Source organism: Prionailurus viverrinus, chromosome E1, assembly GCF_022837055.1.
Source record: "Prionailurus viverrinus isolate Anna chromosome E1, UM_Priviv_1.0, whole genome shotgun sequence".
In the NCBI taxonomy this organism is placed as follows: Eukaryota; Metazoa; Chordata; class Mammalia; order Carnivora; family Felidae; genus Prionailurus; species Prionailurus viverrinus.
The window spans coordinates 13,195,668-13,210,147 of record NC_062574.1 but is presented as its reverse complement, the minus strand read 5'-3'; the positions used below and the strand labels follow the sequence as shown (position 1 = coordinate 13,210,147).

Here is a 14,480-nt window from a genome sequence, read left to right as displayed (position 1 = left end):
TATAAAAATCATAATACATCACAACCAAGTGGAGTTTTTTCAGGAATGCAAGGGTGGTTTGACATTTGATAATAATTTATTTCTTTTTCACATTAACAGGAAAAAAATCATATGATCATTATGATAGAAGCAAGAAAAAGGCATTTGATAAAATCCAATACTGCTCTGTGATTTTAAAAAAATCATAGTAAATCAGAATAGAAGGAATTTATATAATCTGATCAAGAATATCCACAAAAAAACCCTCAGCAAACATCACTCTTATTGGTGTGTTATTAAAATCTTTCCCGGGGCGCCTGGGTGGCGCAGTCGGTTGAGCGTCCGACTTCAGCCAGGTCACGATCTCACGGTCCGGGAGTTCGAGCCCCGCGTCGGGCTCTGGGCTGATGGCTCAGAGCCTGGAGCCTGTTTCCGATTCTGTGTCTCCCTCTCTCTCTGCCCCTCCCCCGTTCATGCTCTGTCTCTCTCTGTCCCAAAAATAAATAAACGTTGAAAAAAAAAAAATTTAAAAAAAAAAAATAAATAAAATCTTTCCCTAAAATCAGGATTGAGACAGGGATGACTACTCTCACCACTTTTACTCAACATTTTACTGGAGGACTTAGAGCAGTGAGAAAAGGGGGAGGGGGAATGGAGCATAGAGATTAAAAAGGAAAAAATAAAACTGTCATTATTGGTAGGTGAAACTATTAAGTACACTGAGAAATCCAACAGATCTACAAACACTGAGAATTAACAAGAGCCTTTTTAGCAAGGTTACTGGATACAGAGGCAATATATGAAGAACCACTGTACTTCTATACACTATCAATGATCAAATAAAGAGTGAACAATTTTTAAAGATGTCATTAACAAAAGATAGAAATATCAAATGCTTAAAAATAAGTCTACTTAAAGATATGTAAAACCTCTATGCTGAAAACTATAAAAGATTAGGAGATATTAAAGATGTAGATGCATGGAGGAATAGATCATGTTCATGAAATTAAGACTCAATAATTGTTGTCAGTTACCACTCTATTGATCTATAGCTTCAATGGAATCCTAATCAAAATCTCAGCAAATTATTGGGGGGGAGGGGGGTGTGTTAACAAGCCAATTAAAAATGTATATGAAATTGCACAAGGCAAGAATAGTCTGGCACTCTTAAGGGAGAATAACAAACTTGTAGGACTTGATAACATTACACTATTAGTCACCAAGACATTACAAAGTTATAGTCAAGACAGAATTATACTAGCACCAGACAGGCAGATAGACCAGTGGAACAGAGAGTACAAACACATATGATCACCTGTTTTATGACAAAAGTGACAGTGAAGAACAGAGAGGAAAGAATGATCTTTTAAATAAAAGGTGCTGGGTCACTGAGATATCAATATTGAAAAAAATTAATCTTGACTATTCTCACACGATCATACACACACAAAAGTTCTTGATGGGCTGAAATGTGGATTTAGATAGACTGTATATCTAAATGTGAAAAATGAAACAATAAAGTTTTTAAGGGAAAATGAAGGACCTGGGGTAGACAAATATTTTTTTCAACAGGACACAAAACACACTAATGTAAAGGAAATAACTGATAGATCTTCATTAAACTTAAGAACTTCTGTTTATCAAAAGACACCATTAAGGGAATAAAGAGGCAAGACAGAGTGAGAAGAGATATTTGCAACACAAATATCTGACAAAAGACTATCAGAATATGCATAAGATTCCTATAGATCAATAAGGAAAATGCATGTAAGCTAACAGAAAGACGTTTCACAAGATGTTATCCAATGGCTAGTAATCAAATGAAAAGGCACTCATTAGACTTCAGAGAAAGGCAAATTAGAACCACCATATAATACCACCACACAACTACCAGAATGGTTAAATGAAAAAACAAAACAAACCAAAACAAAAAAACCAATACCAAGTGTTGACACTGATTGGGAGCAACTAGAACTCTGCTGATAAGAATGGAAGTCAGTACAACCCCTTTAGGAAACCATTTGGAAGCATCAACTCAAGTTGAGCATAAACTGAATAGTCACCAATGGAATACTCTACAGCAGTGAAAATAACCTACAACAAGGTGGCTGCATTTCAAAAAACACAGTGTTGGGTGAAAGACTAGGAACAAACCAGATCGTATCGTATAATTCCAGTTATACAAAGTTGAAAACAGGCAAACTAATCTATGCTATTGAAAGTTAGGAGAGTGTTACCCTTGGGGGTAAGGTAATGAATGACTGGAGGGAGTGATAAAGGGTATTTCTGGGCTGTTAGTCATACTCTGTTTCTTGAAATGGGTGTTAGTGGCATGGATTTGGTTTAGTTTGAAAATTCACTAATCTGAATTTGTCCATTTTATTGTGTAATTCAAAAAAGTTTACATAAAAAAATAATCGCAAGTTTCTGAAACACACTGAATATATAAACATTCTATACGTTAATAATAATATTTCGGAGAGAGGAAAAAAAAACAAAAACAAAAATTTTAAAACTGCATTGGTTAGCATTGGAGGTAATGAGGGCAACCATCCCTTTACTCTGAAAATTGTTTACTAAAAGGAAAATATTAAGTAGTTTTCTTGTCTTTCCTATATAAATTGAATTTCAGGATCACCAAATAGTTCTAGTTGATGGGGGAAGAATAATAGAATCATAAAAACACAATTTGGCAAGCCATTATACAATAATTAATTCAGGCCATGACCATCAATGGATGAAACTACTAGAAGAAAGTTTGGTAGAAAACTTTACAATTAGACTGACACCACCTGAGCCCACCAGCCAATCTTAATGTCCCCAGGAATACTGGGTCCTCAGACATATGTCCCTCTGAGTGTGACACCACAGGAAGATTATAGGAGCCCTAGACTCCGTGTTCCTAACAAGCTCCCAAGTGATGCCCACGCTGCTGGTCCTCAGACCACATTTTGATTAGCAAGTCTTTAAAATACTTTGGCAAAAGAAACAAAAAGGGGGGAGTGAGATAAATCCAGGAAGTATGTCACAACCCCCCAAAAGTTTTAGAGTGTGTTTGCCAAAACAGTTAAACCTGAATTTAATGAAGTCATTGCCACCAACATCCAGGTTTTGGGAAATTCAGGGGATAGAAGACAAACTGCACCGAAAGGAGGAAACACACAAACCCTGAATGAAGCTGTTCTATAAGAAAAGTGACCAAGATCTGCAGTAAAGGAAAGACTTCAAAAAGACACACAAACCAAAAAATTGGCAAGGGGGCCACTCTAGACTAAGAGAGGCACAACAACCAAATGTAATGTGGACCTCGTTTGGATCTTGACTTGAACAAACTTATTGTTAATAAAAAGATAAACGGAGACAGGAAGATTCGAATGTGGACTGGGCATTAGGTAATACCTCAAAATTATTTTTAACTTTGTTAGGTGATTAAAAAAACATTGTGGCTATGTGAGGAAATAACCACACAGCTCAGAAACCTGCACTGAAGTACTTAGGGGTGAAACGACACAATGGTTTTTTGGGTTTGCCTTAAAATAATGTTTCGGAAACATTAAAGTGCTAGTGAATCACCCAAGTTTCTTATTAAAATACAGATTCTGATTCAGTGGATCAGGAGTGGGACTGAGAGCCTCGTCTAATGAGATCCTCAGTGATGCCAGACTGCTGGTCACAACACCAAGTTTGAGCAGCACAGCTTTAAAGGAAACCAAAAGGGATAGTGAAATAATGCAGCCAGTGTGACGGTCTATCTGGGCGATGGTATATTGAGTTTGTGACTGTTATTTCCTCTGCTTTTGTACATGCTTCAAATTTTGTTCAAAAGTCACCTTCCAGAGGCTCAAGTAGGTGGCACAATGTGAGAGGGCAGTGTTCGAGCTCTCATTTCTCAATTCCCAGGCCCTCTCCCTGAACCCGCACAAAGCAGCCACCTGTACTTTATTTCGTTCCCTTTATACCTCGGCCTTGCCCAGAATGATTTGTGGCAACTCATAAAAGTATACAATGCATTAAGATAAAACTTATTTTGGGGTGCCTGGGTGGCTCGGTCGGTTAAGCGTCCGACTTCGGCTCAGGTCATGATCTCACGGTTCGTGGGTTTGAGCCCCGCATCGGGCTCTGTGCTGACAACTCAGAGCCTGGAGCCTGTTTCAGATTCTGTGTCTCCCTCTCTCTGACCCTCCCCCGTTCATGCTCTGTCTCTCTCTGTCTCAAAAATAAATAAACGTTAAAAAAAAATTTTTAAAAAAAAGATAAAACTTATTTTAAAATAAGGAGGCAGGCAAAAGGAAGGAAAATGACAGAAAAAGCGGGGTGAACATGGAAGGGCACAATTAAACCAGGAAGGAGGCTAACAGCTAACCTGTGCGTCAGCAAGTACTAGCACCTTCTGTGGTGAGCCCCACTTTGGGCTCTGAACACAGTACAGGTACACAGTGGGTGCCTCATAAAATGATTTCTTGAAAAACTGTATAAATGGATAAACTTCCTTGAAGCCAAAGTAAGGATGAAGATGATAAGCTATATTATTCACAGTGTCCACAAAATCAGAGGAAAAACTTCTCCTGGGGAAGCAGAAAAAAAACAAAACAAAAAATTTCCCTGAGGATTCTCTTCATGAGACCACTGAATGAATGGGGGCAGAGTGGGGTTGAGAAAACAACAGCAGCAGCAGTGAATGAACAAACCTACATCCCAAGTTACCCGCAGCTGTTATTCGTGTTCTCCCTGCCATCACCCAAAGTACAATGCACAAAACACGACCAGACCGCAAGCTGTTCCCTGTCTGGGGGCCATGGATCACTTTGAGAATGGGATGAGAGCATCAGAGCCTTCCCCACGCACCCAATTGTATCTATGCCCAAGTCTTACCTCTTCTCTACTCCGAGGTGATCTCCTGCCTTGCCATCTTCACCATTCAACTCCTCCAAGAGGCCTTCCTGACCTCCAGACCCCTATCTGGGCCCTGTGTACCCCTGCAAACCTTCGATCACAAACTGAAACTCTCCTGCTTATCTCCTTGTTTATTTATTGCCTGTGACTCTTTCTCCCACCACCGGTGAGCCCCTCTGAGGGCAAAGACTGGGCGTCAGCCTTGTTCATCATGTCATCCCAGGGCCTGGTAGGTGGCCTACACCTAGTGCGTGCTAGATGAGTGAACAGGGCTCACAGGCACCTCTGTAGCCAACCCATGGATCCTCAAGGGTTCTAGATCAAGACCCTACGTGGGGAATGGGGAGCACTGTTCTCCATGAATACAGGAGGATTGGGCTCAGGCTCTTTGGCTCATTTTACACCAAGCCCTGTGTTTGTTGGTCAGGCAGGTTAGGGTAAGCAAACTGAGTAGGAGAGAATTAAAAAGTAAGAACGAGCAGCTTCTTCTTGCAAGGAGTGATTAGGGGGCTTTCTTTCCCGTTTTACCATGTAACTGATAGACATGGTTTGAAACCCCTGAGGTAAGTCCAGTCTCCTCACCTGGGCATCTGCGGCATCTCCCTGCCCAGCCCAGTGCCCCTTCTGCCAGGTCTGCTCTCCAGCCGCTTCAAGCTCCTCTACACCTCACTCCCTGAACACCATCCCCATACCTCCCACCTCTGGGCCTTTGCACAAGCAGTTCCCTCTGCCCGCATGTCTTCCTTGCTCTCACCTCTGTCCCATCTTTGGGGACCTGCTCAGGCACTAATCCAGATTCTCAGCCAGAGTAACTCACTGGTCCCTGAGCCCCCACCACATCCCGCAGTGTCTCTGTCTGGCTCTGACTAAATCCTGTCTAGGTCAGAGTGATCTGTGATTAAGTCTGTCTCCCCCCAAAATGTGACCTAATCTGAGTCATCCATGACAACCCCCTAACCACAAAGCCCAGTTCAGCACAGGGCCGGGCCCAGAAGAGGTGTCCTGGAACTGTCAGAGTAGGTCAGAGATTCCTGTTCCCCACCCCACCCCTGGCCCCATTTTTGCTGTTCTCAACTGAGGGATCGTGGAGCAAGAACCCTGAGGGGTGGGAAAGGGGAGGAGACCAATCACAGCTACCCTCCCGGAGCACCTGATTCCTTCCAGGCACCACACTGGGTGCTGAGGCTCAGAGAAGTTGAATGATTTGCTTGTGGCCCATCAGCAGATTGAATACTTGTGTCTAGGGCCCAGGTCTGCCTAATTCCAAAGGCTTTAGTAAAAGCTGGAGGCACTGAGGGGTTGGTAAACAGACAAGAGGGTCACGAATGGTCCCAGAAGCTGGGCACAGCTCCCAGCTGTGCCAGCAGCTCACTGAGCCTGGGCAGAGCTCTGGGTTAGATAGTTGGTAATGAGGTCAGCGAGAACCTCCTGTGCAGGCACAGTGGCACGAGAACGTGTGTGGAGGGTAGCACCATATTCACTGAGCTTTCCCAGTTACCAGCACCCACCCTGAGAGCTGGCTGGTGCCTAGGATCTGCCAGCCATAGGCCACCTTGCTAGAGCAGACTCCCTCCAGGCCCCTGGCATTTTACTTTTGCTTGGGCTGTCCCTAGATCGGGCAACTGCTTCCTTTCCTACTGAAACAGAAAAAATAGCATGGGTCCTAGAGGGAGACAGTCCTGTGTTCAAATCTTGCTTTGCCACCGAGTTACTTAAGGACCTTGGGCTTGTCACCTCACCTGCTTCCCCATCTGTGATAGAGGGCTGTGCTGTGCAGAGCAAATAGGGCAATGCCTGCCCAGTGTCTGACACACCGGAGGCCCAGTGTGGGTGCTGACGTCAGCGTAAAGCCACAAGGGAGAGCCTGTCATGCTCCCTCTGACAGCCTTACCCTCCATCTCAAGCCCCTCTCGTGTGCTGTCAGACATGAGAGCCCAGCCAAACCAGTGTCTGTCACCACACTACCCACAAGGCTGCCTCCCCTGAGCTGTCTCCAGCCACATAGGCCTGCTGAGTCAGAATAAGACCCTCCCTCCATCCTGTCAGCCAGCATTGCTTCCCCCTCAACCATCTATCTTCCCCCAACACACTGGGCATTTTAAATACACATTCTCACGGCACTAGTCTCTGTTTAGCAAACTCAGGCCCAGGGGGAATGGTTTGCCCAAATTTATACTAGGAGCTGGCTGTAGAACTGGGACTAGAGTCAGGTGTCCTGACCCGCCACTCAGAACACCCAGAAGGGCCTTGGGGAAGCTCTTGCCTCAGAGCTGCCTGCAAGGTGCCTGTCCCACAGAGGAGCCCACCTTCAACCCACCCACCCACACCAGTCTTTCACACAGGAGCCTCATCGTCTCGCCTTTCTCCAGGACTCCACCTCCCAACGTGCAAGTCTCACTGTTGCCACCCTGCTCAAGATCTGCTGTGGCTTCCCGTTCCCCTCTGGGTGAGGTCTAAGCTCCCTTAGCCTGGTACTCTGGCCCTCCACACTGCCCACCAGCACCCTGGACCTCTCCAGCCTGACTGCCCCACATGCCCCCCATATATACCCTATAAGCCGACCTCCCAGCCCACGTTGGAGACATCTGGTTCCCAAGTGGCCTACAGTCCACACCTGGCTTGTCCACAAACACCGCACTTCGCAGATGTTTTTCCTCTGCTTGCAATGCCCTTTACCCATCCCCCACGCGGGAGACCTGAAGGAATCCTCAATGGATCTGCTGGCTGGGGCTAGAGGTTTCTCTGTGTGTGAGTGCAGCCGACTTTCTCTTCACACAGGGGACCCAGGACAGGGATTGGTACACGCTCACCCCCAGGGCTCAGCATGTTCTGGCTGGGGGTAGGGGGTGCAGGATAGACAATGTCAGAGCAGACAGCCTTCTGCTCTCACTCAAGCCTTGCCCTGCATCTTCCTGAACAGACTCCTCACACTCCCCATCTTTGTCCATACTGTTTCTACACAGAAACACCCCCCGCCTCACTCCAGCACTCTATACTTGCCAAAGGCCTCCTCCATCCTCAGGCCCACATTGGACACCACGGTCCCCCATCCCTAACAACCAAGGTTTGTCATTATATAATTGCACACAAATATAGGGGTGTTCCTGGGGCAGAACCAGGACTGACACCTTCCCACCCCCCCACAAGGGCCCAGCAGGGCCACAGGCCTCAGCCTGAAGTTGGTGCGACAGCACAGCGGGCCCTAGACTTCTGGCTCCTTCTTCACCATTGTAAGGTGACCCAGGGAAGAGAAGTGAAGTGGCTGGGGTCACAGAATGACTTAAGTGTAAAAACTAACCTGGGGATAGCAGGCTGCACGGTAGCAGGATGAGATGGGGCTAGGGGTGTGGGTATGGGTAGCTCCAGCATCACAGTGTGTCTGTGTATCTGTTCCTGACTAGAAAACTCTTTGATAACTGATATTATCTCATCTGCTCCCACAGATGAGAAGTGGACACCGCTGTGGGTGGCTTGGGAAGGGTGGAAGGTCAGGGTCAGGCCAGGAACAGTCTGGATTCTCTCCAGCCTAGAGAGGCCCAGCCTGGAGTCATTCAAGGCCCTGGACCTGGAGTCATAGTCTGAGGGGTCCCTCCCACCTTCGCTGCATCTCCTTGTCACTTTCTCAGACTCTCCCCAGCCCTTAAGACTCAGCACCAGTCTCACCTCCTCCAGGAAGCTCTTCAGGATTGGTCCATCCCTCCATCCCACCTCACAGCTCAGAGCAGAACTGTCACAGCTTTATTTCTCCCACTCGGACTGGAGCCGCTGGGGCCTTGCTCTTACACCCTTTCCTTAGCTTAGCCAAGCTGAGGGCTCAGTGACCTCATTGCAAGGCTGCTCCATCTTGCTCTCTGCTGTCCATTGGCCTGGGGACTGTCTAGGCCCCAGAAGGACTTTGATAAATGTCTCTTGGATTGACATTACTGAAAAAGGTGCTGGGGCAATGGCTGGTCATGCCTTAGGCCACAGGAAACAGAGACTAGCAGGAGCCCCAAATGATGCCAGGGTTAGCATCCCAGGCCATGGGGTAGTCTAGAATTTGGGAGGCAGGACAGAGGCCTGAGCTTGAGCCCCATTTCTACTGGTACTTGCTTGTAACCCCCGACAGTCACTGCACCTCTCTGGGACCCAGTCACCTCCTCCATTCTGAGAGGGGGGAGGACCAGAGTCTAGTCTAAGCATCTTTTTCAGACATACTTGGTGATGGGGCATCAAAGCCATATGCCATAAAAAGTGTGAGATTTTCTCCACACTATGTGACTGAAAATAAAGAGAAGTCTAAACTGTAAAATAAGGAAAAGGAAGTTCAACAAACTTTTGACCTTTTCATAATGACTATTTTGAACATCAAATATGAAAATGTGTCCAAAAATGTATGCTTTGCTGGTGCCCTACATGTTTGGCCTGCCTCCTGGTGACCTGGCCCCCAGCTAGATGCTAATTTTGAGTTCCCTCCAACAACAGATTCAGCTTTCTCAGACACTGTCTAGTACTCACTTGCTTGCCCCTGCCCATCCTTCAGGGAGAACTCAGGCTCCCAAGAGCCTTGAAACTGTATCTGCCTGATGTCCATCTCATTCTTCTGTCAAGTTTCTGCCCAATGCAGGAGACCCCTGGGGAAGCTTGTCCAGATCACTAGGCTGGACCACGCTGGCTTGATCTGAGCGGCCTCCAGGGACTCGCTGACCATGTTGAATCTCAACCGAGGCCATCTGGGCAGTTGCCGGCTCATGGCTTGGCTTGCCCCAAGTGGTTTCCATGGTCTCCTAGAAATGGGACCCCCAATCTGGGAGAAAAGGAAGTGGCCCCCTCTGCCCACACACAGGTTCTCATACCGGCCCTAACATCAGAAACAGGAAGCAGACTCCCCCAGTACATTCGCCTTCTGCCACACAGACACCTGCCCCCGTCTCTCCTCCATGCTCACCTTCTCACAGGGCCCTCACCCTCCTCAGCTGAACCCGTCTGTGATGGAAGAGGGTGCTCTACTGGGCAGGATGGGCATCATCAACCTCCGTGTTCAGAACAAACTCACACAGACCCAGGGACCCGCCCGTAAGGGGTGCTGTAGAGAGAAAGCCCAGGGCGGGGAGGGGAGGCTGGCTGGAGGAGGCAGGGCGGCAGAGCTCTGGAATCTGAAGCCACAGGCTGTTGGCACCATCAATAGCCTCAGAAGCCCTTCTGAGCAAGGCTGGGGATCCAGCAAGCAAGAGTACCTCCCTGAGGGATTCCCCACTTTCTCTGACTTCTGGCTCTGAGTGAGCCCCATTTAGACAGACAGGCTGTGCTGAGGGCACAGCAGTCTCTCAGGGCAGGGGGTGAGGCTGACTTACTGGTCATGTGGAGCAGAGTGTGGAAGAGCCACATCCTAGCTGGAGCAGAGGCAGCAGTGTGGACCTCGGCCTATTCAGCTTCCCCTCTTCAGCTTGGGTGGCCAGAAGGCGGGGTCAGAGACACACAAAAGCAAGGACCCACAAGCAGATAAGCACTTTAAAGTAGACACGGAGGTTCCCACTTGTACACAGCTAGCTGTGTGGCTTCCTCAGCAGTTGTGGGCTGGGTTCTGGAAGCTTAGAGACATTCGTCAGCCCTGCTCCATCAGGCACACTTCTGTGAACGATGAGCCCGAGGTTTGGCCTAGGAACATAGTTCTGGATGTCCTCGTCAACAAGATGTCTGAATGTAGGAGTATTAACTTGGCCATTGTTTACCATTCATGTGTGTGAGAGTCCCAGTCCCCTCCCCTGTCCTAGTACCTACCACCAGATGCCTCAGCCCAACACCCAGCCTATGGTCCTTGGTGGTGTTTGCCTCAGCAGAGAGAATGAGGTCCCCTTCCCACTGCAAGTGCTCCCACAGCTAGAAACCGGGCTCTTGCACCTGGCTCCCACACTCAAGGCCCTGAGACTATGGAGGGCCTGGTAAGTTGAAAGACCCAATGCACTAACTGAAAACACTGGCTCAGTGAATTCAGCTTTGGCTACATTCTCTTTAAAACCTGACTATAGTACCATACTGTGGGGAGTAATTTAAAAGAGCTCTGAGGTGGGGTGCCTGGGTGGCTCAGTCGGTTAAGCATCCAACTCTCGGTTTCAGCTCAGGTCATGATCTCACGGTTTCGTGAGTTCGAGCCCCACATCAGGCTGTGCACTGTTGGTGTGGAGCCTGCTTGGGATTCTCTATCTCTCTCTTCCTCTCTCTCTCTGCCCCTCCCCTAGTCATACTATCTCTGCATCTCTCAAAATAAATAAACTTTAAAAGAAAAAATAAAATAAAATAAAATAACATAAAATAAAATAAAATAAAATAAAGCAAAACAAAATAAAACAGCTCTAAGGTACCAGGACAACAGATGAGGTAAAATTCCATAAGTCCAGCATACCTCTGATCCAATCCAGCACCCCAACTGCCAATAGTCTGCAACCATATTTAAAAGCTAACTTCACAATTTGTCAATTTTCCATGTGTGAGCAAGTCTGTCGCTTAAGGAAGTGTCGCCTGCACCCCTACTTCCCAGATTGTTGGAAGTACAGAGCATCGTCCAGCAGAACTATGATGTTCTAGATCTGCATTGTCCAACACAGCAGTCAAGAGCCACATGTGGCTACTAAGCCCTTGAAATGTTGCCAGTGCAACTGAGGAGCTGAATTTTTAATTTAATTTTAATTAAGTTACATTCAAAAAGGCAGGACATTTTGTCTCTCACATGTTTGCATCCCCGGGAAGAGCACTCGAGTGTTAATGTTAAGTGTTAAGGCAGACAAGGGTGTCGGCTTAATGACTATATAGATGAAAATCAATTTTATTTTGTTTGTCACACTGAAAGCTTACTTGGCCAAAGTCTTGTGGAGATCAATGACACTTAAAACATTTTTGCATTGTCTGCTTTGGTCTGACAAAATACCTACAACCTAACTTCCCCGATGCTATATGGTTGCTTGAACAGAGATTACAATGTATTCATTATTTGGCCTGCTAAAAAAGAAAAAGAAAAAGAAACAACAAAAAAAATGAAATTCTAGGTCTGATGCTCTGCCTGCCAGATCACAATGAAAGCCATCCAAATTGGCTTAACCTTGTCACAGGTAAGAGGCCTGGCCAGTCTTCCTACCACTCCAGGGTTCAGTAACTCTCCCCCTATTCCACACTTGTTTGGAGTGCCAGGGGCACATGGCAGAGCCAGGAGAGGCTCCTCTCCCCACCGCTGGCCCAGAGCGGGCAGAGAGAGTAGCCTCAGGCCACGGAGTAGATCAGCAGTAGGGACAGGCTAGAACCCAGGACTGCAGCTTGCTCAAGATTTCTAAGAGCAGGACTTCATGTCTGGAGTGTAAACTTCAGGACACCTCAGGAGGTCAAGCCAAGGTGATGACCGGAGGAGGGTGGACAGGGCGCAGGGCCACTTCTGCATCTTTGGAGACTCCTAGAATGCAGACTCATCCTGCATCCCTCAAAGATGTATTTATCCAAGCTTGGTGGTGTCAGCATGGCAGACTCCTAATCATGAGCACACAAAGGCCCTTCAAGCCCATTTGACAGTAACTGCTGTCCCCACACATAAAAACTTAAGATCCCAAACAAAGAGTCAGACTGTGCTGTACAATGCTTCCACTCACACAGCCTCATACAGGCTTTAGACAAATGTTAAGGAACCAACTTGAGGGACATTCCACAACATAACTGGACTGAACTCTTCAAAAACATCAATATCATAAGACAAAGGTTAAGAAATTGTTCCAGGTTAAAGAAGACTAAGGAGAGGACACAAAATGCAGTGTGATCCTGGATTGGATCCCAGAGCAGAAAAAAAAAAAAAAAAAAAAAAAAAGCTTTAAGAAACCTTATTGGGATAATTGGCAAAATTGAAACATGAACTAAAGATTAGATATCACTGTACTGACCAGATAAAATTACGTGTTTCCTGAATTTGATAACTGTATCATGGTCATATGAGAGATTATCCTTATTCTTAGGAAATGTATACTAAAATATTTAGGGGTAAAGGGGCAGGATGTATGCAAATAATTCTCAAATAGTTCATGCTTTAGAGGTGGGGAGCTGTGGAGTGGGGGGAAGGTGGAAGGCACGGAGACAGAGGGGAGAAGGGAAGGAATGAATGATAAAATACGGCAAAATATTCTTTGTCCTACCCTCGAAACTTTTCTGTAATTTTGGAATTATTTCAAAATAAAGTCTTAAAGGTTAAGAGAATAGAGAAGATCTGTTCAGCAAGAGGTAAAAAAACTAACTGCTCTGCCTTGAGAGCGAGTCAAAAGCTCCTGATGTCTGCACTCACCAGTGGATGCGGGGCTGTTCCTCATAGCCTCAAGGCACAGGTTTCTAACTACCCATTGGCCTTCTTGAGTCCTGGGAAGCTAGGAAGAGGGAATTTGGAAGTGAGGACTTATTAAGACAGGACTGCAGTAGAGGACAGAGCTGGCAAAGGGAGCTAGGGGAAGTCTGAAGAGCAGTAGGAATCACTACCATTTGAGCGCTAAGGAGGGAGTGCCAGACTCAATGCCAAGGGCCTTCCATGCAAGGCCCTCAGCTTATCCTAACAGCCACCCTACTTGGCTATCCTGACTTCCCAAATGAGGATGATGGATCCGAGAGGTTAAGTGACTTGCCCAAGGCCATATGGCTAGTAAGTGGAGAGTTGGGACTCAAGACAGGTGTATTTCCTCGTGAGCCAGGACTCTGAACCACTACAACCCTACTACCCTCACATCCATTGGTCTAAATCCTTCCCAGTTTGTGAGCTTTTAAAAGCAGAGACCTCATTTCACAAACATATACTGGGTTTTTTGCATTACTGGGTGTCATGGACTAAATTGTGTACCACCCACCTCCCAGCTGCCAAATTCACATGTTGAAGCTATACGCCCCAATGTGAGTAAGTACATTCGAGATAGAGCCTAAAGATCCTAAAGGAGATAATTAAGGCCATAAAGATAGGGCCTTAATCAATAGGCTTAGTGGCCTTAGAAAAGGAAGAGAGATCTCTCTCTCCACGTGCATGTACCAAGGAAAGGCCATGTGAAGACACCATGTCTGTCTACAAGCCGAGAAGAGACCTCACCAGATCTTGACCTATGCTAGCATCCTGATCTTGGCTTTTCAGCCTCAAGACTGTGAGAAAATAAATTTCTGTTGTTTAAGCCACTCAGTCAATGATATTTTGTTATGGCAGCCCAACCTAATACAGTGGACTACCTCCTAAAAAAACCAAAACACTGAATGGTGTGTGTGTGTGTGTGTGTGTGTGTGTGTGTGTGTGTGTGTGTTTGTGTGTTGGGGAAGGTGGGCTTAATGGGGGGGGAGCATGGAAGAGGATCCTCTTGGTTTTCCCTGAGGGGTTGGTTTACGGATTTACGGACCAAGGGTCCAAGGACTTGGGCCTCTTGCTCGCCCCTACCTCCTTCCTGTTCAACTTAGGTTCCTAATGGTCTTTGGAAAACTAGAGCAAAGATCCTAGAACACAACATTAGCACTACAAGGAAACCAGGAGACAATCCCAGTTGAGCCCTTCATCTGACAGAGAAACTGATATCCAGAGAGGTGAAGGGATTTGTTCAGTCTTTTCCAGTTTGTATGGGAGGCAAAATGAGTCC

General features: G+C 46.5%; 1 protein-coding gene across 2 annotated transcripts in view; it reads right to left on the bottom strand.

Moving 5' to 3' along the window:
- ITGAE (integrin subunit alpha E) overlaps positions 1 to 13,654 on the bottom strand; it is a 72,486-nt gene extending 58,832 nt beyond the window's left edge. The window contains exon 1 of one of the 2 annotated variants that reach the window (XM_047832069.1): positions 13,166 to 13,654. In XM_047832069.1, coding sequence (XP_047688025.1) covers positions 13,166 to 13,190 — 25 coding nt within the window. In that variant the 5' untranslated portion in view covers positions 13,191 to 13,654. Of the gene's footprint in view, positions 1 to 10,205; positions 10,277 to 13,165 lie in introns of those variants that run through there. The other variant, XM_047832070.1, reaches the window with a different exon arrangement.
- Between the last annotated feature and the right edge of the window lie 826 nt (positions 13,655 to 14,480).